This window comes from Cynocephalus volans, chromosome 12, assembly GCF_027409185.1.
Source record: "Cynocephalus volans isolate mCynVol1 chromosome 12, mCynVol1.pri, whole genome shotgun sequence".
Classification (NCBI taxonomy): Eukaryota; Metazoa; Chordata; class Mammalia; order Dermoptera; family Cynocephalidae; genus Cynocephalus; species Cynocephalus volans.
In genome coordinates, this window is record NC_084471.1 from 39359436 (window position 1) to 39383789 (window position 24354).

At 37.8% G+C, this 24354-nt stretch overlaps 1 protein-coding gene across 1 annotated transcript in view; it reads right to left on the minus strand.

Annotated features, from left to right (window-relative positions):
- TMTC2 (transmembrane O-mannosyltransferase targeting cadherins 2) overlaps positions 1-24354 on the minus strand; it is a 380397-nt gene that overhangs the window by 212378 nt on the left and 143665 nt on the right. The window contains exon 2 of the mRNA XM_063076008.1: positions 10544-11114. Coding sequence (XP_062932078.1) covers positions 10544-11114 — 571 coding nt within the window. The remainder of the gene's footprint in view (positions 1-10543; positions 11115-24354) is intronic.

The following is a 24354-nucleotide window of genomic DNA, read 5'->3' on the forward strand; positions in this document are numbered from 1 at the left end:
AATGTATATTAGACCTGGAGGGGAAGCCTAGAGTATATTCCCAACTAATCATATGCCTAATTTCTGTGGACCCCAAGGTCTATTAAGAGAGGGAGTATCGTGTAGGCCGATGGTTTCTAATATCCCTCTCCAGCTACAAAGTCTTGTGTTTTTATGAAAATTTTATAATAGTTAATAATTTCATATAGGAGAATCAGATTCTTAATCTATATCAGTGGGTCCTAAACCTATTCATCAAAATCACTGGAAGAGCTGTTCAAGAACATTTCCCTCCGGCCACCTCTCCACCAGCCCTCCCTCAACACCTCAGACAAAAAAATAAGCAGACCAAAAGATTCTTATTCAGTAGCTTCCAGTTTTGCACTGTAATCTCTACTTTAAAATAGTTTCCCCTGAAGAGACTGGTCGTCATCCAAGTTTGGTATATTCAAAGCAAACTCATGATGAATCCCCAAGTCTGAATCAAAGTAAACAGTCACCCCACCCACGCCATGTGTCATTTGACAATTAAATCAGATTTCTAAATATTATATTCTCTGAAATTAAAACAAATTTCATCTATTGGGTTTGTCTCAGCAAGCCAAAGTTACTAAGATTTAGGTTTCTGTGAGAATAATTTGGTCTGAATTTCATTAAGGTACCCAAAATATTTTAGGAAATTTTTGGCAGCCAGAAAATAATACTGCTTTAAAGACAAAGCTTTCTGCCTTCTATTCTCTCCCTAGGAGGTAGAGAAATAAACAAAACCATTGAATAATACCAACAAAAAACCCCAGCCTTACACTTCCCTGAAATGGTTTGTTATAACAGAAATTCTGGAATCAGGTGCAACAATATTGCCTGCCAGGTTGGGAAAGAATAGGAGAAGGAAAGAGATTAACATTCACCTTTAGGTGATAACAGTGCTTCCTCTTTCTCAAAAGAATGAGACTTGAATGATGTAAGCTATTGCAGCTACTGAACTAATCTTCCTTACTATAAACCTGGCTAATAGGAAATATATAGGAAATAGGGTGGTGGGGGAAGGAGAAGAGGAAAGCCTGCCTCCCCTCCACTTTCAGATATATAAGCAACAGCACCCTCCTGAGCCCAAAGAGGAAAAAATCAGGCTGTAAAAGTAGGAGATTATGGCAAGATATTAGCAACAGAGGAAAATTAAGGACTGACATATACATATACTTGTTTTCAATTAAAAGATAAATTATGAAATCATGCTATTCAAAGAATTATCCCTGAAAAAGACTTTTCCTCTACTTTTTCTTTCAGTTATCAGCACTGGTGAACAGGACAGCAAACATTCCATTCTTTGTCGATTGACATTACACCATGCATCCCATTAATTAATCTATGTCACTGCAGAATAGCCATAGCCATGCTAATTGAGTGCTCCATAAGATGACAGATAAAAAGTTCACTACTATTAAAATGCTACAGAAATGCAGTAAAATGCTGACGGCAATGATGATACCTACAAAAAAAAAGGAACTTAGCTGAAGAGTGTACATTTACTATATTTAACACAAAGTAAAATACTGTATTCCTAATTTTACAGATCATGTAACTGATGTTATTTAACTTTAATCACACTATGTCATGAGAGTTAAGAAAGAAATTACACCAATGGAATACATAAACTGGCAAATTTTTTCCTGAATCTTCAAATTAGGAGAAATTAAAATTCCATGTAATTTGGAGCTCTCCATTTCATAAAAGTTATGGAAATACACTTAAATCATTCATGTATAACCTTGATACAATCAATATTATATATGATTTTATTCATGAAGTTTGTTCTGATGAAATATACAACACACAAACGCTCACACATATAAGTGTAGGGGACTTAGGATCTGTACATTATAAATTAAGGTAATGGCCTTAAAAGGCTGGGTTGGTACTGCTAACAGGCATAATAACTCAAAATTCACAAAATTAAAATATCAAGTTATTTTCTATTTTTAGTTTTTAAATATACAAAATTTAATTATTTTTAAATACCCACAATTGACATTGTATTTAATGAAGGCCTCTATATTAAATGTCCTATGTATGTACTCTATATTTAGCAATATTTTAATGAAAATTCTGGATTTTCCATTTCTTCACTTATTAAAAAGTGTCACTTTTTTTTAAATGTCTTTCATTTCTCTCATTGTTCCTGCTGTGTCCTTTGAGCCTCACATTAATTAAAAGCAAAATGACAAACTCATACCAAAGCACTGGCATTACAGATCCCCCATCATAACAAAGTAATAAGATATTCACATTTTATTTGATTTCCTGAAATTAAATGAATAAACATGTAGAGAAAGAAAGAAATTGTCCTCTGGAATGAAAACACTGACTTCACTAATCAAGGCCATAATTACTGAAGAAACATGTATTAAATTCTGGATTCATGCTATTTCACTTGATGCAAGAGTGTTATAATCAGGCCAACAGAGCATGCAGGAGCCATCTGGGTGCTGCAGCATTAGAAACAAACCGGCAGAGCAAGGGCATGCTGACCTTCCTACCACCAAATCATCACAGACTTTGGCATTACAAGGTGCTGTTCTTCCCTTTTGATTTATCTCTTTTGAAGAAAGGAATACTATGATCAATAGGTATAAAACCTGAATGTTTAAAGAAAAATAAAACTTATAACACTATTCAACCTTAACATTATCATATGCATTTTAACTATCAAGACATTTGACTTAATAGTGTTATACACCCCACTTCCCACCCCATTTGTGCCTTTTAAGGAATCTCTAATATACTCATGGGCTGGCTTTCTACAGCTAAAGTTTCATTTGAGAAACCACCACTTCATTATCATTTCCATTGTTTCAGGCACTTAAGACAGGAATCTAACTTCTGGGCAATGACAATGGATTTCCAGTTTGTGCAAACCACATTATTTTCTGTGAAACTGACAGTGCCTAGCTGAGCATGAGTAACTTGATAATCATGAGATCCCTGTCAATTTGATTCCTCTGAGGCAGCAGGTTATCGAAAATTGAGTGGAGTGATGTAATGTGCATCCCAGACACAGTGTTATGAGAACAGCATGGACGATTTCAATGAGACTCATTATTTATTCATCACAAGGTCCAATTTGTGTGTCACACTCACTGATGGAGTATTGAGTTAACTGGTTGAAATTCAGTGCTGATAGAGTATTTTATTCTGTATTGTAAAAAGGGCCCTTTTAAAAAATTTCTGTCTTCCTCTATGAAAGAGTACAGAACAAAGAAGGATTTTGTACTTGTGGCCATTCACAGTAATATCTGAACATTGTTCAGCAATGTTGGAAGAAAACAGAGAAGAAAACCCTTAAGGACCCCCTGTTTTACTCATTAGGACTGTATAATAGTACACCAAATATTGAGTAAAAAGTAAAATACTGGTCTTCAAAAATAAGGTTTTTTCTTTCTTTCTTCTTCTTTTTTTTTTTTACTGTTAAAGAATGAGAAATATACCGTATGAGACACACTCACTGAGTAAGATATAAACCTCTACTCCCGAGTCTGATTCCCAGTCTCATCACCAAAGGAACCCTCCCTCAGCAGAGAGGACAGTCCCAAGTGGCTAGATGGAGCTAGGCTGCACATTTCTAGGCTCCTTCCAGGGACCAGCTAAAGTGTAAGCATATTTAAAAACCATGCACTGTCTCCCAACATTCTAGGGTGACAACATACTTTAAAAGGCCTCTACATCATTATACATACTACCTGATCTCAATCTACCTTTTCTGACTCATTTTCCTCTATAGACTTCATGTATCTGCCAAAACAACTGCTCAGTGGTCCTCAGAAACTTCCTGTGAGTTCCCACTGTATGATACTCGCACTGTACCCTCCACTCTTCCTTGTCTCTCCAGTTATAAATGCCTAAATCCTAACTATCATTTGGGACCCTGCTCAAATGTCTCTACTCCAGAAGTTTCCTGATCCCTTTGGCTGAAAATAACCCCCCTTTCCTCTAAACTCCCCTAGCACTCCCAATGCCTCCCTTATAGCCCTCGCCACTTTCCAGCTTTAATTCCAGTTCCATATTTATATGCACTATTCTCAACTACATACTACTCTATAAAGTTCTTAAAGGCATAGGAGTATTCTTGTCCATTTGTCTTTGAATCCCCACATCGCCAAATACAGTGCCTGGCACAAAGATAAATTCTTTAAAATGATAATTTTTGAACAGGTCACTATTCCAAGTATTAATACTGTAATGCAAAAGCAGTACAGAAACTTGCATCTGTAGTCAGCATCCCAAATTTAGATTACTAAATTGCAATTAGAACATGGAATCATCTGAAATCAGCTGAGCAAAGAAGCAAACCTGCAATAATAAAATACCTTATTAATCTCTCACTTTTTGAATTGTAAAACATTTTTGAACCTCATTTGTGGTATTATCTGGTTAGCAGTGTTGGCAGCTGTTCAAAGTTTTATAGTACTACAGGTCATGAATATTAAATGCTACAGCAAGTTTACCAGGAGGAAGTCCAAATACATTTGTAAGTGCCCTATATTCTATTTGCAAATAGCCTTACAGTTTCAATACAACTTGGAAATACTACTGTGATCAGAATCAGAGTATCTTGCTATATCTGGATTCTCATGAAGTTAAGACAAATGAAGAGAAAGAAAATCATAAGAAACTGGGAATACTACTTGAAGTCAACTGGCACAGATGTCGACTGAAGAAAATCAAAACCAGCAAATATACCATATTTCATTCAGTGCAATTGATATGAGAGTCACAACTTGAGCAAAACTACAACCTAGTCTAGAAACAAAAGGGACAAAGCAATAAATGATAATAGATTCCATCAATGCCATCCCAGCAGCTAATCAAATAAAAAGCACATATGGATTTAATGTGCCAATACCTGCAGGCTTTACATCTCTCTTTTCATGGTCTTCTACACACAGGGAGTCACACAAAATAGTCAAAGGTACTATCTGAATCACCATGTTTAATATCTTTAGTGTTCAAATGGTGATGAACCAAAAACCTTTAACAGATCATAAACTCCCACCACCCTCAAAAATCACTCTCAATATAAACCCTGAAGATGGTTTGGAAATATGAGGTGGTTTGTTAATTTTGGTCTGATCACTACATCTGGATGCAGAATCAAGTTTAGGTAATACCCAAGACAAAGAAAACTTCATCCACCATGGGCAAACTCCATCATTCACATCCTGCTTATCATTAAAACAAACATTATTTCAGGCCAACCCCATGGCTCACTTGGGAGAGTGCGGCGCTGGGAGCGCCAAGGCCGCGGGGTTCAGATCCTATGTAAGGATGGCCGGTGTGCTCATTGGCTGAGCGCGGTGCAGACGACACCAAGCCAAGGGTTACGATCCCCTTACTGGTCACAAACAAACAAACAAAAAAAGTTATTTCTAGAAAAATGACTCATTTTTCAAACATGGCAATGCCTCCCATTTTCCTACATAACAACATAGTCTTCTCACCGTGCTTATGTGAAACAGAGCCACAAAATTTAATATTAAGAAAAGGAGATTATCCAGATAATGCAGACCTTGGAAGCACCTATAGCGAAACAAAGGTAGTTATTTCAAAGAAATTGTTCAAAGATCATACTGAAAGGGCTTCATTTTCCAAATTATCTCAGGCTATTATTAGAATTACTACATTGACGTTCAGATTTCCTTTTTAAAATTTTCCACCTGTAACTGAATAAGTGATTATGGAGCCAATAAAGGGAAAAAGATGTTTCCACATTAAAACAGTTAACAGATGTTAAATAAGCACAGAAAATGGCCGCTAGGCAAGCAATGACTGATGCTGGGTAAGAAAAATGTTGCTTTTACTGATTTTATTACCCATGTGCCTCCTGGGGTCAGGGGAGGCTTGTAAAAAAAAATTGTGGGCAGATAAAAGTCTAGTATTTATTTGCAAGGCTAGTTTAAGTGTATTTCAAGGGCTTCCTCCCTTATTTTTTGACCACATAAAACTAAGTGAAAGTAAATCTAAGGATCGGTAAAACAGTCATTTGGTGAGAGGTCAAGAAAATTTATTTTTCTGACACACACGTTTTCCAATCCCACCTTCCAGACCCCACTAACGTAGGAATGCGATTCTTATACAATGGGGAGACTACAGGATTTTACTTTAATATTTCAGCCATATAAAAGGTAAACCTTAAACAAGTGTGAATTCAGTATTTTACTGAGTACCTACTATGGTTCTAGATAGCATGCTAAAAGCCAGGGATAATGTAGGAAACACATTTTTAAAAAATCCTGAGGTTAAGAACTAAGAATATTTTAAAACACTAATTTGTTTCACATATATTTGTGAAGATTTTATGTTTAGAGTTTTCTGACGAATATTTCTACTTACTGACAAAATCATAGTTTTCAATATTCAATCATATTATTTCATAAGTTGTATTAGTTCTCTCAATAAGCATTTGTTACATAAGTTGAATGTAATGACATATTTAGCCCACTAAGAACTGTGCCTGGCAGATGTAAACACCATAAGTGTCTATTAAATACTAAGCATCTACTATACGCCAGGTACTTACTATATCTCACATCTTACCAAAGAAAAATATAACTTTCATGTTTCCTTTGCAGAACTGCAAAAGTCTTATACATAACATGAACATGTGCATCATTTGCATGATTTTTATAACAGGAGTGAATAAAATGGCAGCCAAGAATTCTGGCCAAATTCAGCCATTCCAAGGATTTTGTCTGGCCCAAATGGGGTTTTTAATAAGTAACCAATATTAAAAACAGGAGATACCACAGAAAAATTCAGGTTTCTGTCTTTTCAGAAAAACCTTACATTCTACCAAACAGACATCTGTGTTTTCTGCAGTCGTAGGATGGAGAGGAAAAGCAGTGGTAGGGCATGACCTCCAGAGTGCCACAGTCCCTTCTGCCTGGCCCTTGAGTCCCTTCTGCAGGCATTTGAGTTTGGGGGCCAGGATCTGATTTAGGTAAGAGTTACAGAACCCAAACCACCAACAATGTGAAGAGAGGAGCTCAGTGTGACAGCTATAATAAAAACATCACTGACAAAAGTATAAAAATGGAGAACCTTGCCCTTCTGGTCTTAATAATTTCCAGTTTCAGAGTACCACCACTTTTAGGTTTTGAGTATTTGACTAGTTCTGTAATTTGCATAATAAAGTTAAACATTTGTGCACTGGCATTTTCTGTTTATATATAATTTTATATGTTTTAATGGGACAAGGAAGTTTATCCCATCTGGCAAACCATAACTGTGATGCACAGTTAATAAGATATTTAAGATGATTATTCTTTTAGTTCACTTCCTTCAGAATGAATTTCTTCCAACTCACCCCAGGCATAGAAATTAAAGTGGATATATTTGCATATATACATTCATATATATACACACATATATATATTTTAAACACAGAATATGGAATTTTCTATAACTTCCATATGCAACCCATGACGGTGTTTTACAGGCCTGCAGTCATGAGATTCTAAATGAAAGTTTGTGGTTAAGTCTGCACACTTCAGCTTCAGTCGATTCTTAGGCCGTCCTTATTTCATATGCTGTCAAGCCACTGTATGTGTAAAGACTACAGAAGTTTATCTTAAAGTGAAGGCCAAAAGACAAAGAACTTTGATTTCCATTGATACTTCTTTCTCTTCCACTAATAGGTATTAGGTACCATCCAAATCCTGGGCACTTCAGCTCACACAGAACACCCCACAATTTCATATTGTCTTCAAAGCTCTGAGAGAACAGTAACTGCTTCCATTTCCAGATGAAGAAACAGATTGTGGAATTAGCCCTAGGTTACTCAGACCCTGTGAGTTAAGATTTTATTCCACATTATTTTTCTTTCTATTGTGCAGTCATCTGACTTTACATCTGTTTGTTCATCTTCACGACATTCACCTTCAGAATGTAATAGAAAAGATCCCTAGACAGTCAGATACGTGTTCTAGTCCTAGCGATTGCACCATTTTCTAGGTGACTTTCACCTCTCTGGCTCTCTACATTGTCAGCCAGAAATAAGGAAAATGGCAAAGATGATCCCTATGGTTCCTTATAAATCTATACAATCTGTTATCACAATGTCCTTCTTAAGCTCACTGGCCCCAAATTTAAGACTAACAGAAAAAGCTAAGATGAAATAGTGTCAGTCCTTTTTTGTATTGCTGTAACACAATACCTCAGACTGGGTAATTTATAAAGATTTTAAAAAAGGCTTATTTGGCTCACAATTCTATAGACTAGAAAGTCCACAGTTGGGCAGCTGCATATGACAAGGGCCTAAGGCTGCTTCCACTCATGGTGGAAGGCAGGAGAGGGGCCAGCATGTGGCGAGAGAGGAAGGAGAGAGGGGAGGCAGGTGCCAAGCTCTTTCTAGTTCCAGCTCTCAAGGGAACTAATAGAGACAGAGCTCGCTCACCCCTAAGGGAAGGTGCTAATCCATTTATGAGGGATCCACCCCCATGGCCAGACACCTCCCACTAAGTCCCACCTCAACACTGCCACATTGGGAGTCTAATTTCAACATGAGTTTTGGAAGGGCAAACATATCCAAACTATAGCAGATAGCTCAGATGAAGGGTTTGCTGCCCCCACTACTACCCTTTCTGCTGCCTAGCCCTGCAAGGGGTGGCTGCCAAAAGAGTCTGGGCAAGTATCCATTTGGAAATTTCTCAGGACACTGAACCTAACAGTATTAAGTTCATTCCCATAGCACAGGGACTTCACACTCTCTACTCCTAGGAGTTCCTTTGCTAGTGGCATTTCTCATTTCCTGAAGCAGCAATTACATGAGTAAGATTGCCAAATAAAATACAGGACACCCAGATAAATTGTAATTTGAGATAAACAAAGAATAATTTTCTATTACCAGTATGTCCCACATATTGTATAGAACATGCTTATAACAAGAAGCTCTACAGCAAACAATTCTGTCCTTGAAAATATGCTTGGAGAACTGAAAATTTCTCAGAACTTCAAAAGGTAGTAAATGCAAGTCCTGAATTGACATATCAAAATAATTCCCTAATTCTTGAGATGGTAAAATGAATATTCTGTATAAGAAACCATAATGTTTCACAGGCTATCAACACAAGATCCTGAAACAACTCTTGAGCCTGCATTCTCAAAAAGATCACAACCTCCAAAAGGACAAGGACTATAAATCATACTTATTCTATTTGTATTTCTGGTAAAACAAGAAAGTTTGTTATTGCTGATGACATCATTATAGAAGAAAACAATTATTCTCCCTAAATCTCCTTGAAAGAATGATTAAAATTGACTTGAAAATAAGAGCTTGACTTTCAAACCATATGTTGTTTTCAAGCATCAAACTCTAACCAGAGTTTAAGTTTCAGCATTTAATTGAAATCACAAAGAACTTCATTAAGCCCTTGATACTTGCGTTCTAAGTGAAAAGGTTATGCTTCCCTGCAGAGCAAAAGCACAGCAGTGATTATTCTGCCTATGTGAAAAAAAAAATGGCACTTTTTAAAAAATAAATGTTTCAGTTTCTATTTCCCTCAATTTTTTTCTTTAATTTTTTCCCAATTCAATTTTAAGTAAAATTAGGAATTAAGGGGAAAAAAGTAGTGAAGACTAGGAAAACTTGACAGCTTCCTCACAGCAAGTACCCAAAACCATAATTCCTCACTTGTGTCCAAAAGGAAGGTGGGCGTTTGCTAAAACCTGGCCAGGGTTTGCAAACCCTGGCCAGGCCCAGTCTTTACAATGAAAATCAAAGCAAGGGTAAGTTTATTCTGAGTGAAGGACGATGTGATGGCAAGGCCTGCCCCTGTCACCCCAATCTCTCCCCTTACAGCTCTAGCAAAAACTGCTTAGTCTCTATAAGTGTATGGGGATACTAAAATGCTGCTGTGACATTCAAACAACACTGCACTTGAAACCACTAGGAGAATACAGAACAAATATTAAGCCCTGAGGCAAAGGTCTTAATTGGCCTTAGGGTAAAATTTAATAACCACTTTCTGTTTTGACTCTTCTGTTCTAACACACTACAACAAGGAAAAGGTGAGTATGATTCATTGTTTAAGAATTTGACTTCTCAGAACACTACAGAGAAGCGTTGTTTTCCAAAGTCAACTCAGGAAAAGTAATATTAACAAGTGGCAGAGGATTTCCCCTCTGCAGAGCCTAGCATCTAGCTCTATTATCAGCTGTTACTTGCACAAATATACATTGTAGACAATTTACTGGATTATAGAGAATTCAGGCAGAAATAAAGAATAAAATCAATAAATATAAAGATGCATGTTCTTTACAAGCCAAAATTATTCTTCTACCACCTTTGAAAACATGAAAATAAATCAGGAAACCTGAGGAAACCATCAGTGACTGAAACCCTGCTTAGCAGAGAAAGGTCAAAACGTATACTTCCACTTACCAAAGATCAAAAAGGAACTCATTTTAAATTCTGCTTGAAGAGCAACACATTTGCTTTTTAAGGGGTGGCAACGGAACAAGCAAGTAGATTACTCAGTAATCCAATGCCCAAGAGCCAACAATCACTTACTTTGTAAATGGTAGGTAAGATCTGTTTCATTTTCAGCCTGTGAAAGACAAAGACATCATAAACGGCTGAAACTGCAAGAACAGTCACTCCTTGTTCCTTCCACAACATACTGCATCCTGCGCACAGTCCCGTCCCCAGGAACCAGCCCCAAGTCCTGGCTGAGTAGCTTCTTGTAGAACAGTGTTTAACGTAGCAGAGCAAGGAGAGAAGAAAGAAGAGACTGGCCCCGACATCGGCTCGGCCCACGATTCCTGCCACTGCCTCCGTGTGAATGGGGTGAGAGGCAAACATCAAGCCAGCCATGAAGGTCCAGTATCCATCACCAAGGAGGATCCTGGAGAAGCTTGTGAAGAGGCCAGTGACTGCTGCATGCAACAGGACATTGACAAGATGGTAGCTCCAGGGATTCAACCCTCCAATGGCATGGTTCAGGCGAAAAGAAAGAGTGCAGAGTGGCCGGTAGGACTTGTGGCTGCCACTGTGGGTTAGGAGAGTCCCCCAAAAATCATTGTAGAAAATGTGCGTCCATGGAGTTTCTGGGAGAAGATCCTGATTAGTCTTGATAGCACGGCTAAAAAACAAAATGTTAAAAAAAAAAAATCAAATGTAAAGTACAAAAAGAAAAAAAAAATGACATTGCTAAGATACTGCCTTCCTCAGAAGCTCTGTTCTTATGTGGCTTTGTGATGGGATTTCAGGCACATATGGGATGAATTCAGATCCTCCCCTTAATGCTTACTAACACCAACATTAGGACTATCTTTTCCTTAAGCTTTCTTCCTTGCTGGAATGCAAATAACACTGAAGAATAAATGCAGAATTTCTATCAGTGGTTTAAGCTTTAGTATAGCAGTTGCCAAAAAAAAGTACCTTGAAAGCTATGAGGTATACCAGCTAAAAATGCAGATTCCAGGACCTAGGTTGATGTGAGGTCTGAGAATCTGCATTTTTTAGAAGTAGGACCCAGGTGATACTGGTGCAGGTGATATGCTTAGAGTGAGGACTAGCCCCCTACTAGAAATAAGTTTGATAGAATATCAGTTCCCACAGCAATGCTTCTCTTGCATAAAATCACCTGGGGATCTTGTTAAAAGGCAATTCTGACTCAGTAGGTCTGGAGAAAAGCCAGAAATTCCACATTTCTAACAGGCTCTCAAGTGATTCTGATGTTCCTGGTCCTTGGACCACATGGTAAGTAGCAAGGGCCTAGAGAGGTGGAGAGACCAGGAAGAATGGCTCTCTACCTATGTTTCCCTTCCTCCTTCATTCTAGTTAACTTCAGCCTTCCCTACTTCTGAGCTCTCCCAGGTCTTACTATCATCTATAGAAATCATGATGGCACTTCATTGTTTCTTACTTCCAGGTTTGCATGCCTGATACTTCCAAGCAGACCTCAAGGAAGGAAGGACCTACTACTTGCTGGGCAATTGCTATGCTGGCAAGCACTGTGCTTGTAACCTCAGCTACATATTCTCATGTAATCCTTAGAACACCACTGATGAGGTAGATATTATCCACATCTTTCAGGTGAGGAGATTATGGTTGAGAAAGATTAATTAATAACTGGTCCAAAGTCATACAAGTCGGGAATAGCAACATAAAGCTTCTTGGATGATGCTCTTTCTACTATACTGGGCCTCCCAAAATGTGATCCATATACCACTGAGGGCAGGTGAAAAGATAAACAGACACCTGTAAAAAGTGATGGTTTATTTTAATCTGTATTTGAAAGAAAATTTATTTATCACACCAAAGCTATATTCCATAGATAAATTTGCTCAGAATGGAACTGTTAGAAGTTAAAGTCAATGCAGAGACAAATATTAAGGAACCTATAACACTGGTATTTTTGGACAAAGTACAGATGTTGAAGGTGACATGTATGTTATTCCATTTGGAAGATCCCTGCCTTATGCCATTATACTTCCCAGAGAAAAGAGTGGGATCTGAGTCTTTTGTGTCGCTTGTGCACCTGTCTCTATTTACAGTACAAAGAGGCACATGAGTTAGGAGAAAGTAGGAATGAGAAGCTCCAGTACTAGAAACCTCTTGTCTAGTGTGATATCAGGACTTTTTAGGGAGGGGTAGGCATTTGTGCAGCTGAAGAATATGTGGTGTGAGGCTTCCCTAACATCGTTTACCTCGAGCCAGTTCTGCCTTCTGTTGTGAGGCAGGTGTGATCAGAGAACTTCCCCAAGAATATGACCAAAAATCAGGTTGGAAAAAGCCCTGGATTAAGGAGAAATATTCCTAAGTCCCAGCTTTGTAATTTATTGCCTGACTCTAAAAAGAAGAAAATGCAGAGATTCAACCTAATTAAGGAACCCATGCAAGAAGATACAGCCAGTGGAAATAGCGTCACTATTCTAATTGGGATCAAATGATTGAGCAATGGAAGTTTTCAATTGCTTCCCTAAACCGCTTCCCAACTGACCTCTCTGCACTTCAGTTTCTGTGACAATAATAGTTTTAAGTACCCTCATTATCTACTATGAGAGCTAGCTGATGTTTCTAGATGCTCGGTTAAAAGGCAGAATACCTCTTAAAGGCATGTCTTAAAAATTACTCTATATGGCTAGGACAGTTCATTATTCCCCAATATCTATTCTCCCCTTTTTCCATACTAATGAAACTTCAGGGTTCAGCTGGGCACCTGGTCATCTGAAGAAAAAACTTTTTTCTCTACTTCCCTTGATACTAAATATGGTGACTAATTTGGGGCTCCTACTTCCAGAAAGTATCCTTAAAAAGTTTAACCTTCTTCCTCTCTATCACTACCTCCATCCTGCTGGGTAAGAGCAGAAATGTAATAGCTGGAGTTTCAGCAACCATCTTGGCCCAGAAGGTGTCCTTAGGAGTAGAAATCATGAACAAGGAAGAGCAGTGAGACCGAGTCCCTGTCATGGTAGACCATACCAGCCATGGGCTAGCTACCTCTCTATTTCTTGAGTGTGAGAAATAAATTGCTATCTTTCCTGAACAGCAATATTTTCCATGTTAACTACTTGCAGCTGAACCCAGTCATAACCAAACTCCTTTGTTAACAGAAGACCTACGGCATCACAGTGGTTTGATTTTCCATTTTGATTTTTATTTTTGCAAGTCTCCGTGTATTGACTGTGTATTAAATGAATTTCCATATAAATTGGCTTTTAAAATATTAGAAACAGATGTTACTCTGGATCCATTAAATTAAAACACCCTGCTATGACATTCATCAAGAGTCTAACCCAGAAGTAATTGCTTAAGATTTAATGGGTTATAATTAAAATTTAAAAGAAATATGAGAAACTGCCAAACTGTGTTGTCAGAGAGAGCCGATTTCAAGCAATTTAGAATGAAAACCAAACTGGCTTCTGTGAAACATTAACCTAGATATTGACGTGAATATCTGTAAGATCAATGCAGAAACCCTTATACTATCAGAGTCAGGACAGTGGACAGCTCAACAGCAAAGCATTCTAGGATAAGGCTTTGTTAACGCAGTGAGGAAGCCGAGAAGCACCTTTTGTTTAGGATAATACTTTGCCCTTTCAGTGGCAGATCCATAAAGGATGGAATACTGTCTTCCCCAAACCAGTTTTCTGCATGCTATTAGTTCAGCACCATAATCAACTCTGTGAAGGCTTTGAAGAAAAAAAACATACTTTAAAAATTGTTCTAAGGTGCTGGAATGTCACATCTTTAGAGCATTAAATCTAGTAACCTTCAGCAACCACAAGCTATACTATGTCTAACTCACAAAATGAGGTTTCAAACATAGAATAAAATTAACAAATCTCATAATTTCATTGTGAAAAAAAAACTTTGAAGCACAGCCCTAAATTTGCACTGAAGAAAGACACATAAAGAACAAACAGGATTAAATAAAACAAAAATGCAAGAGCAAAGGAACACCTCACACATGCGCAAAACATACTATACTAAGGGAGACTTTAGTATGATAAAATTCTCTAACACATGTTATCTGCTTAAGCAGGTTTTTATTTAACCAGTGAATACTGTGGTAAAAGAATAGGGAATAAATCTTACTGGGCTTTACTATACAAGTCATGTCACACAAGCAAGTCAGTGATAAGAGATGCATTACACCACCTCAACATCATACTAAGATAGATATGGACCAAAGGGGCCCTAATAGAATCTGAGTAATCTGCCAGCAAAATGAGAAGTAAATAGTCGTTCAACACTAATCTTAATAGATTTTGATCCATTTGCATTTTCTTCTCCGAGTCCAAAATGGAAATAGTAAAACCTCTTCTGCTATTTTGCAGCTAATGAAATACTTCAACCCAAAACAAAATTTCATGCTGATATAATTTCTAAGGTTGCTTCTGTGAATTGGTGTTGAAAATTCAGAAAGACACTAAGGAATTAGGACATTTTCCACTCTGGGAAAAGTATACAAAAATCAGAGCAGCAAATGTGAAAAAAAATTGTAGGCAGAATTCTCTAGAGAACACAGGACTGCGAGACTGCCTTTTGCAGCAAAAAGATACAGTCTCAAGTCTTCAATGAGGTCTTAACCTGTTTGCAGTTTTGTTCATTTGTGACTCTGTTTTTGCTGCCTTATGATTTTTCCTTTAGGAAATGTTGACAAAGGCCAACACTATTGTAAAACTGAAGAATGATGTGACACTTTCATTCAACCAGTCCTTGTGTGTCTTTTCACTGCTATTTTTTTCTGTCTGTTGACCTCTTTAGTCACAAGCACACACAAATGATGACCATTAGTCCTTCAGAGCAGGAAAGGTTCTTAGGGTCTTCAAACATCAAATGGCACACTGTTCTGATAGGCTTTCGATTGTCCTACTTGAAAGGCAAATAAAGACCAAACTTAAATTTTAAAAAGCAGCAAAAAAAAATACCAAACCAAAAAAACCCAAAACAATAGGTTGAAATTTGTATTACACAAGAGATATGACGAAGAATGGCCTTTGTTAACCTGCGCCGCTTCAGTGGTACCCAAACATGCCTATATATGCTCAGTAGTTGAGAAAACTGATTCTGGAGCCAACTGAACACACTTGGGCTGTGAGACAGATACACAGAGTGTCTTCACCTCCCTGCATTTCATTTTCCTCATCTGTAAAGATAAACTGTACTTGCCTAACAGGATCACTGTGAGGAAGAAGTGAGTTAGTAAGCAAAAAGTACAATATTATATGTAATATAATACATACCTGTAATATATATGTAATACATGTTAGCTGCCATTATTATCACCAAACAACTGATGCTAGCCATCAGTACAAACACAGTGCTGCTCTATATCACGTTTATAGCCTTCCAAAGCTATGGATCATAGCCATGAGTATTTCTGTTAAAATTCCTTTAGTCTTTAACGATACTTTCAAAACAAGATACTTTCAAAACAAGACACACAGGGAATGGCCGGTTAGCTCAGTTGGTTGGAGTGCAGCTTTATAACCTCAAGGTCATGAAGTATTACCTTTGGTCTTTAACACAGTACTCTTTCATTCTATCTTTTTGACCTCTTTCTAATGCTATTTGACTAGGATCTCTTTCACATTTGTCCTTCCAAATGTGGATGTGTCTCTTCTGGTCTGTCCCCTGACCTTCTTTCTCTCTACAATTTCCACCTCTGTGGTCACTGTCTCCAACAACTGCAACTCAGGGAATGACTTCATCTATGAGGGTACTTCAAAAAGTTTGTGGAAAAACAGAATTAAAAGATAATACAAGCCCTTTCTTGAGCTTTTTGAAGTATGCTGTATACCGCTAGTCTACATGTTGCTCATGAGCCTACATTTCTAACTGCCTAGTTGCTAGCCACATCCAAATGGAAGAAAGAGCAATGGAATCCTTACTAACAAGTGTGTTACCTTTGGCTGGTTAGCCTAAGGTACCAATTCCTTATCTATGAATAACAACACTTCTCCTAAAATGTTGTGTTAAAGACCAAACCAGGCAACGTTAACTTAAATGTTTAAAGATTGCATAACCTTGTGTACAGACTCCCTCCTTCTAGTAACACTGTCCCGTTTTTCTTTTTGAGAATAGCACACATCTACTCTCAATCCTTGTGGGTCAGGAGAAGCTGCCCTCACCCCCCTGACGAAAGGTCATCATATGATATGGCCAATTAGTGTACTCTATCTCCCCATCCCTGGCCACACAAGTGATTTAGGGGCAAGCCAGGCCAATCAGAGTCAACATGGCACCAATAATCTACTGGGAAAGGTCATCTTTTGGGAAGGAGATAAAATCCTAAGGTTGCTGTAGGATTCTCTGAGGACAGGGTCTGTCTGATAGAGAATCCAAAATAAAGTAACCCAGACCAAGGAGACAGAGGCAATTCCTAGTGTGGCTGGATCTAGTCATGCCTGAAGCCAGTGATGCTAAATAAGCTAACATTGTTAAATAAGCCAATAAATGTCCCTTAGTCATACAACAGTTTAGCTACAATTCTGACATCTGCTGAATAATACAGCACTATGTGATTATCATGTAACTTTGCGAGTCACCCTTTCAGTACCTTAAGCAGCACAGTAAGTCGGAATCCAAATGGATTTTCCAAACAAACCATCTCCTTCTCATACAAGCCCCTCATTAAGTACCATCCTTCTTGCATCACTGAAATTGAGGTTGTACATGAAGGCTCCTCTCTTTTGTCCTACATCTATTTTTAAATTGGTTAAGGACATTTTAAAGCTGTTCAGGACCTGAGAAAACCCAACTCAGATTTCCCTTGAGCCCACCTTTAGCTTCCCTTTTCTATTCCCTCATTCAGGCTTGCATTGTTTCTGCCTGTACTGGTTAGCACAATTACCAAAACTGCCTGATTGTTCTTCTCTTCCCTTCATTAGGTGACAGGTCCCCTCAGGAAAGGAATTATGCCTTTTCTCCCAGTGTCCAACACATCTTAGGCACATTATAAATATTGCTAAACTAAACTAAATGTTATCCCTGGATGCCTTCACCCCCACTTTGATCCATTATGCATGCCATGGATAGAAAAAGTTCCTGAAATGTAACTCAAACACCACCACTCCCCTTCACAAAAGTCCCTTATCATGCCTTATTTCTTACCATAATAAACACCTTCACAGCTTTCCCTTTATGACCTCTAGGCCAATTTCCTGCTACTTCATACGTATCCTAACGTCAGCTAAACTTCCCAGCTTCTATGCCTAGGCTCAAATCACCTCCTCCCTCCTGCCTGGATTGCTGTCCTTCAACAATTATATCTTCCAAATATGCTTCAACCCCCAATGTTCATTTGTAAAGCGACTGTTCCCCAAAAACCTTTCCTAGTTATTGTTATAGAATATGTTTGATTTTGGCTTTGAGTACTGACACATTCCTATTAACAACACTGATTTCTTACTACAAATATTAGGGATCTCAAATGGAATAATATGTGGGAAATATTTTAGAAGGAGTAGGAAGAAAGGTATGCTTTGAAACGATACACAGGGAATGGCCGGTTAGCTCAGTTGGTTGGAGTGCAGCTTTATAACCTCAAGGTCATGAGTTCAGATCCCCATGTCAGCCAGCTACAAAAAGGAGGGAACAAAAAGAAAATGGCACACAGGTGATTTTAATATTCCTTCTTCCATCCCCTATTGAAAATCACTGGCCAATAAAATGGACTGATTCCGTAGTAAGAAAATTATTTACTTGCTCATTTATTCATTCATTCCGTAATGAGCTAGGGGCTGTGAAAGACACTGCAGATAGAATGGTGAGCCAAATAGACTCCCTGACTTTGGGAAACATTCAGCCTAGGAGAGGAGACAAATAAGTGTAGAGGGAATTCCAGTGCAATATGACAAATACTGTTACAGGGCACAGGTCCAGCTGCCTGCCCCCTTTTAGAAACAAAGAACTCAAAAGTAAATGTTGGTGAAAATGGAAGTCAGCCTTTATTCAGGAATACCAGTGACCTGAGGAGAGATGTTGGGCTGACCCATCTCTCTGGTAAACCTGAGGGTGAATGGCCAGGCTAAAGCCATCTCAAAGACTCAGATTTACTGAGGGGTTTTTTAAAAAGGAAGCTGAGGGAATGGAACATGGGAAATGAAAAGCAGGAGGACGAGGAACAAGGCACCAGGTGCAAATTCTCACTGAGGCTCTGTCTGGTTTCTGCTCCCATCCTTGCTGTTATCTCAAGGTCTAGGAAGTATATGCAAGTTTGCAGCTTCAGGCTGGCTGGAAAACAACTTTACATTCGTGTAAATAATGTCATCTTACCTCATAACCAAGGTTCAAAATATCAAATCACCATGGGGAGAGAGAGAACTCAGAAATGCATGCCAAGAAAAAAACTGTCTTTTTAAAATTTGCCTATGTCCAGGCAGTTTTAGGTCCCAATATGGCTTCAGTCCTGATCATTCCAACAATATTACCCTAAACACAAATACTGCTATGGGAGAACACAAAACAGACTCCCAACTTCTTAAAGGGTCAAAACTTTTCAGAAGGAAATCATATCTACATACATGTGAAGAGATGAATGAAGGAGTAAGAGAGCTGTGGAGATGTTTCCAAACCAACAGTCAATATTTTCAAAGACGATGAGACAGGAGAAGAGTGTGGTAAGTTTGGGATCTGAAAATACAAAAGGTTTAGCTAGAATGAAGTTTGAGGAATGGAGTGGCAGGAATAACTGGCATTACTCTGTCATGTACTATTTTCTTTCATGGGATGGAGAAGAATTTGGTTGAACATGAATCTCCCCAATGGTCTTCAGGTTTGATCGATTTATTGTCTCGTTGAAACTTCTTTGTCTACCCAATACAGTGTTAACATTGTATAAGGAAAAGCAACTCAGTTATCTTTTGGAGGCCAGTACACAGTAGGTACTCAATATATGATGAACTGAATTCCAATTAGAGATGATTGGTTCTGATAAGCTGCATTGATCTTTTGGAAAAATTCTGGATTGTTTTAAGTATGTAAGGAATGATCACTTTCAGCTAAAAGTAGTTCACTCACTCAGAGCACTAACCTCTGCTCACTCAATGATTAACTGTGAAAAGCCATCAGGTTAATTGGCTTACCCAGATGTCTTTGGCACTCATTTGCCACTTAACCTATAATCCCTTCATTAGAGTCCCTCTTTAGGGATAAGCCATTATATTTAGAAAGCTCCAGTTAATATGCAAATACTAGGCGAATAGGGTAGAGAAATGAGAGAAATACTGTAACATCTAGAGCCTGTCTTAGTTTTGGAATAAGCAATGCATTTCAGACTTCTAGGGGAACTTAAGGTAGTACAAGTGAATTTCAGGGTGGGGTGCTAGGCTGTTGGGGGCAGTCTGAGGTTTCTAGGTCCCTGAAACAATGGAAGTCACTATGCTTTAGGCATACATTTATCATTACACCTGTAACATTTTACTGAATTTGCTTGTTTCCATCTTAATCTCCTCCTACTAGATTTTAAACCCTTCAAGGGCAGAAATGATGACTTGATAAACAACTGGATCTTAATAAATTGTCACTATGTAGCTGTTGAATGAAAAGAGGCAGCAGGAAGTAACAAAGAGACTGTTGTTGTCTCAGATATCCAAGGAACAGGGCCCCCAAGAAACTGCTGTGTGAAAATGCTAAGCCTTTCAACTAAAAGAATATTATTAATAGATCCCTCTTCCATCCCTTTGGGAGTTTTTCTGATAACAAGGAGCCTTCTGAGTTACATCTGCATAGCAACCCTCCCTCTCCCTCCCCCCAAAAGAAGTCAATTTGGTTTTAAAGATGACCCAGGTGCAGCTGAACTAAGCCCCCAACGTGTTAGAGATTCACTCTCATCAAGCTTCCATGGGAGAGGGAGCTACTTCCTCATCCCAAGTCAAGAAGTTTGCCCAGACACTCTTTCCTCTTAGGAGAAAATAAGGAGGTAGAACTTTAGCTAAACATTTTTAAAGTATCTTAAGTTTCACAGATAAAACAATGCTGTCATTTTCATGATTTCTACAAGAAATATCCAAGAAAAAAAATGATGTGACCCCCAAAACTATTTAATAATCCATTTAAAAGAGTTTATCATTTATAATGAAAACTGCAGTTACCCAAAGATGTTTTTAAGTGCTATTTATATAAAAAGCATTTTGCAAGATTAAAGCAAAAACGAACAGCATGAAAATATCAGGAATACCACACTCTAAGCATGTAATTTCACTGATTAAAAGAATCCTCTACCTTAATATTAGCTCCTTAACAACTTGAAGTATTTTTCACTGCCTTGAAATTTGCATGATGAAAACCAATAGAAATATTTTCTGCGTATTTTGTCACTGTATCCATATCATGACATTCCAACATAAAATAATACAGTACACTTCATCATCTCCTCACTGTACTAAATTGAATGCGGGTCTTGATTTAAAAGCTTAATGAAAATATTTTCTTAATTTTCCAGACTTGAAATTAATAATCACTAGAAAGGGCACTATGAAACTTTCTCACTCCCCAAAGTTAAGTATATTAATCATTTTAGTATACTAGTTTATATAAATTATGAATTTGTTCGTTTTGTAGGTTTTCCTAAATTTATAGCTATGTAAAAAGGTTTTTTGTGTGTATTTTTTGTGTTGCTTTTATATATCATACTGTTTCTCTTACGATAGGGTGTTGAACATTTGTGATATGTTGCAAAGTGCAACTGGTCCCTTACAGTTTTTCTATATTAAAAACATTACAAATGTTTGACTTTAAGTGATAAAGTGAATACCATATTACACTTTTTTATGAAGTTCAATGCTTTCAAAAAGGAACAGGCTCTATCATAAACTAGATTCTAAGAAAGAGGACATAAGCATAACCACAAGATTCCAAGAACACCTATTTTGTGCATAAGTCTTGTTCTAAGTGCTTTTACAGAATAAATGAAGATGTAGTCTTTGTGCTTAAGGATAGGATTATCCAAATGCACTCTCTAAAGAGGTAGGCATGGCAAGCTGAAAATACATCCTGTCAGTTAAAAATACTTGCCTTCCTGCAAAAAATGCGCTGTACGAATTTCAGAACAGATATACTAAATTAAAGTACATGGTAATTTTCCCAACTACTCAAGCACTACTTTAAAAAAAAAAAAATCACATCCTTGAGGGGTCATAATCTTTACCTAAGGCAGATAGGAAAAGTGCCCTCTGGCTATGACCACTGCTTGTGAATCCACTACGAGTCCTCAGCTTGAACACTGCCAGACTGAAAGTTAGGGAGACAATCTTAAAAGGCGAAACTAACAGGCTTTAAGGAAAGAAGTGTTGAAGGTGGGAAGACATGTTGTATTATCCAGATGTTTGGCTCATCTGTCCACCTAACTCCTGTATTCTGAATTGAATCCTAACCACATCACCTTTCTTTATTCACACCTCTTCTTCAAACTGAATAGCCAAGAAGTCTATCTCAGCCAAACTTTTGCAACAATCCTTCACCTTTTCTACTTTTCCATATGTTGCCAATGTAACCCTCACAAGGTGGTATTATATCTGCAATATCACCTTGTATTTGTATCATTCTTCTGCATTTTACAAAATGTGCTCATGATCATGACTTTCTTCAATCCCCATCATGATTCTGTAAGTGGACGTGGACATGGACATGGACATGAGAATTTAAGAGTCCTGCTGGAGACTACTGGGTCAGTAAAAAATTAGAGCTGAACACACTATAGTCCAACTCTCTATTGCTCTCCCCATTATGGGATGAATTGTGTCCTCTAACTCTTTCCACCCAAAATTCTTATGTTGAAGCTCTAACCCCCAAGTGCCTCAGAATGTGACTGTATTTAGACACAGGGTCTTTAAAGAGATGATTAAGTTAAAATAAGGTCATCATAGTGGATCCTAATCCAATCTGACCGGTAGCCAAGTAAGAGGAAATTTGGACATACAGAGACACCAGGGATTCACGTGCACAGAGGACAGAACATGTAAGGACACAGTAAGAAGGAGGCCACCTGCAAGCCAAGAGAAAGGCCTCAGGAGAAAGCAAACCTGCTGACACCTCAATCTTGATTTCTAGACTCCGGAACTATGGGAAAATAAATCTCTGTTGTTCATGCTACCCAGTCTGTGGTATTTTGTTATGGCAACCCTAGAAAACTAATATACCCTATTATACCATAGAGACAGTCATATATAATTACATATACTATCTACTGCTTATCTTTCAGAGTTTCAGGGAAACTGCATTTCACATACAGGCCATATTTCTCCAATACTATGTCTGGTACTCCGTTTTTGACGACTGGTTGAATTGCTTTGTGAGTATAAACAGGGTTTTAAGAGGTATTATATTCTCAGTCTGCCAGAATTTGTCTAGGTTATATACCAGAAAAAAAAATTTCAGATCATGCCAGTGGGGCTGATACACTAGGGCATTAGTGATAATTAAACAGACATAAAACATTAGTGCTACTTCATATTTACACTGAGATTGACGAAGTTTACTAAGCACACACATTATCTCATTTTATCCTCACAATACGGCCACCAACTAGCAACCTGAAGCTGGAGGGGTTAAGCTAATTAAAGAGCACACACTTAACAAGAGGCAGAAAGGACTTAAACACTATTCTCCAAACTTCTCCATTTAACGTTCAAAGCAGACTCTGTTCCTCCACATGCACAATAAACTTCCAGTAAGAAGTGTTTGTAAGACGATTTGAAAGTAAAACCCTAGTCTATTATTGCATTTTGTCTGGAATCCATATATCTGCCCTCAAGACTCAATAAAGCTATAAAAATGCTTTTGTACCATATTCTTTTAATTTCTGCCATTTCAAAAAGAAAGTCTTCTTTTAACACTAAGGAATCTTGGAAAACGTGAGTCAAAGGAAGGTGTTAGTTGTCTTCCAGTGACGGGTGAAAAAGGCAGCTTTATGAAAGCCAAAAACTAACCTATAATTTCATATTACAAAATTTAATAGAAAACATATTCTGGCAAAAATTTTGCTGCCTGCATCCCTTTTCAGCTATAAAATAGTTATACACACACATACATCTGAGAAAGATCAGACTTTGAACATATTGCAGCAACACACACGCAAAACATGGGAAGTTTCACCAGGGCTGCCTGTGATGACAGGATACACAGACATCCCTACAATAAAATCAGCCTCACAGCTGAATCAGAGTCTTTTTGGACACAGAATACATGAGCTCTGATGAAAAACAGATAGGCAAGGAGGAAAACACTCTAACTTAAAACTAACACAGATGAGCCTACACAACGTACTCAAACATTTGGTCCACAAACCACCAGCAACTTTCTAATTTGTTATAGAAGGCAAGAGATATTTCATCCAAGAATGAGGAAAGAGATATTAACTCCACCATTAAAATTTATTGGCATTCTAATATATACTTTCTAATCTTAATGTCATTCCTTGACCAAACCTTAATAATCAAGAAATAAATTTCACAGAGCTCTGACACTTTGTTCTGTAGCCCTTTAAGTCACATGGTAAGCACTCAATTCACATATGCTAAGTGTTAGGTGAAAACTATCCGCTCTTTCAGATCTCATGTTATGAACAAATTATGAAGCATCAACATGTCCCTTTAAAACTGCTAGAATATTAAGCATGATATATCTTACCCTTTTGCTGACCCCAAATCACACACTTGGAACAGTTGGACATGAGCAGTGTCTCTTCTTTAGCACTCTGTGTCTATGCTAAATCGGCTAACCTCCGTAAGACTAGAAATTCCAAAACCAGGACCATGAGATCATTTTTATTTAATCTTGACCATCACTGCCTTCAATAAACATAATCTCTATCACCCTGGCCATTGCCAATGAGAGAATTTTTTCAACATACAAGTAACCATGCCAATTAA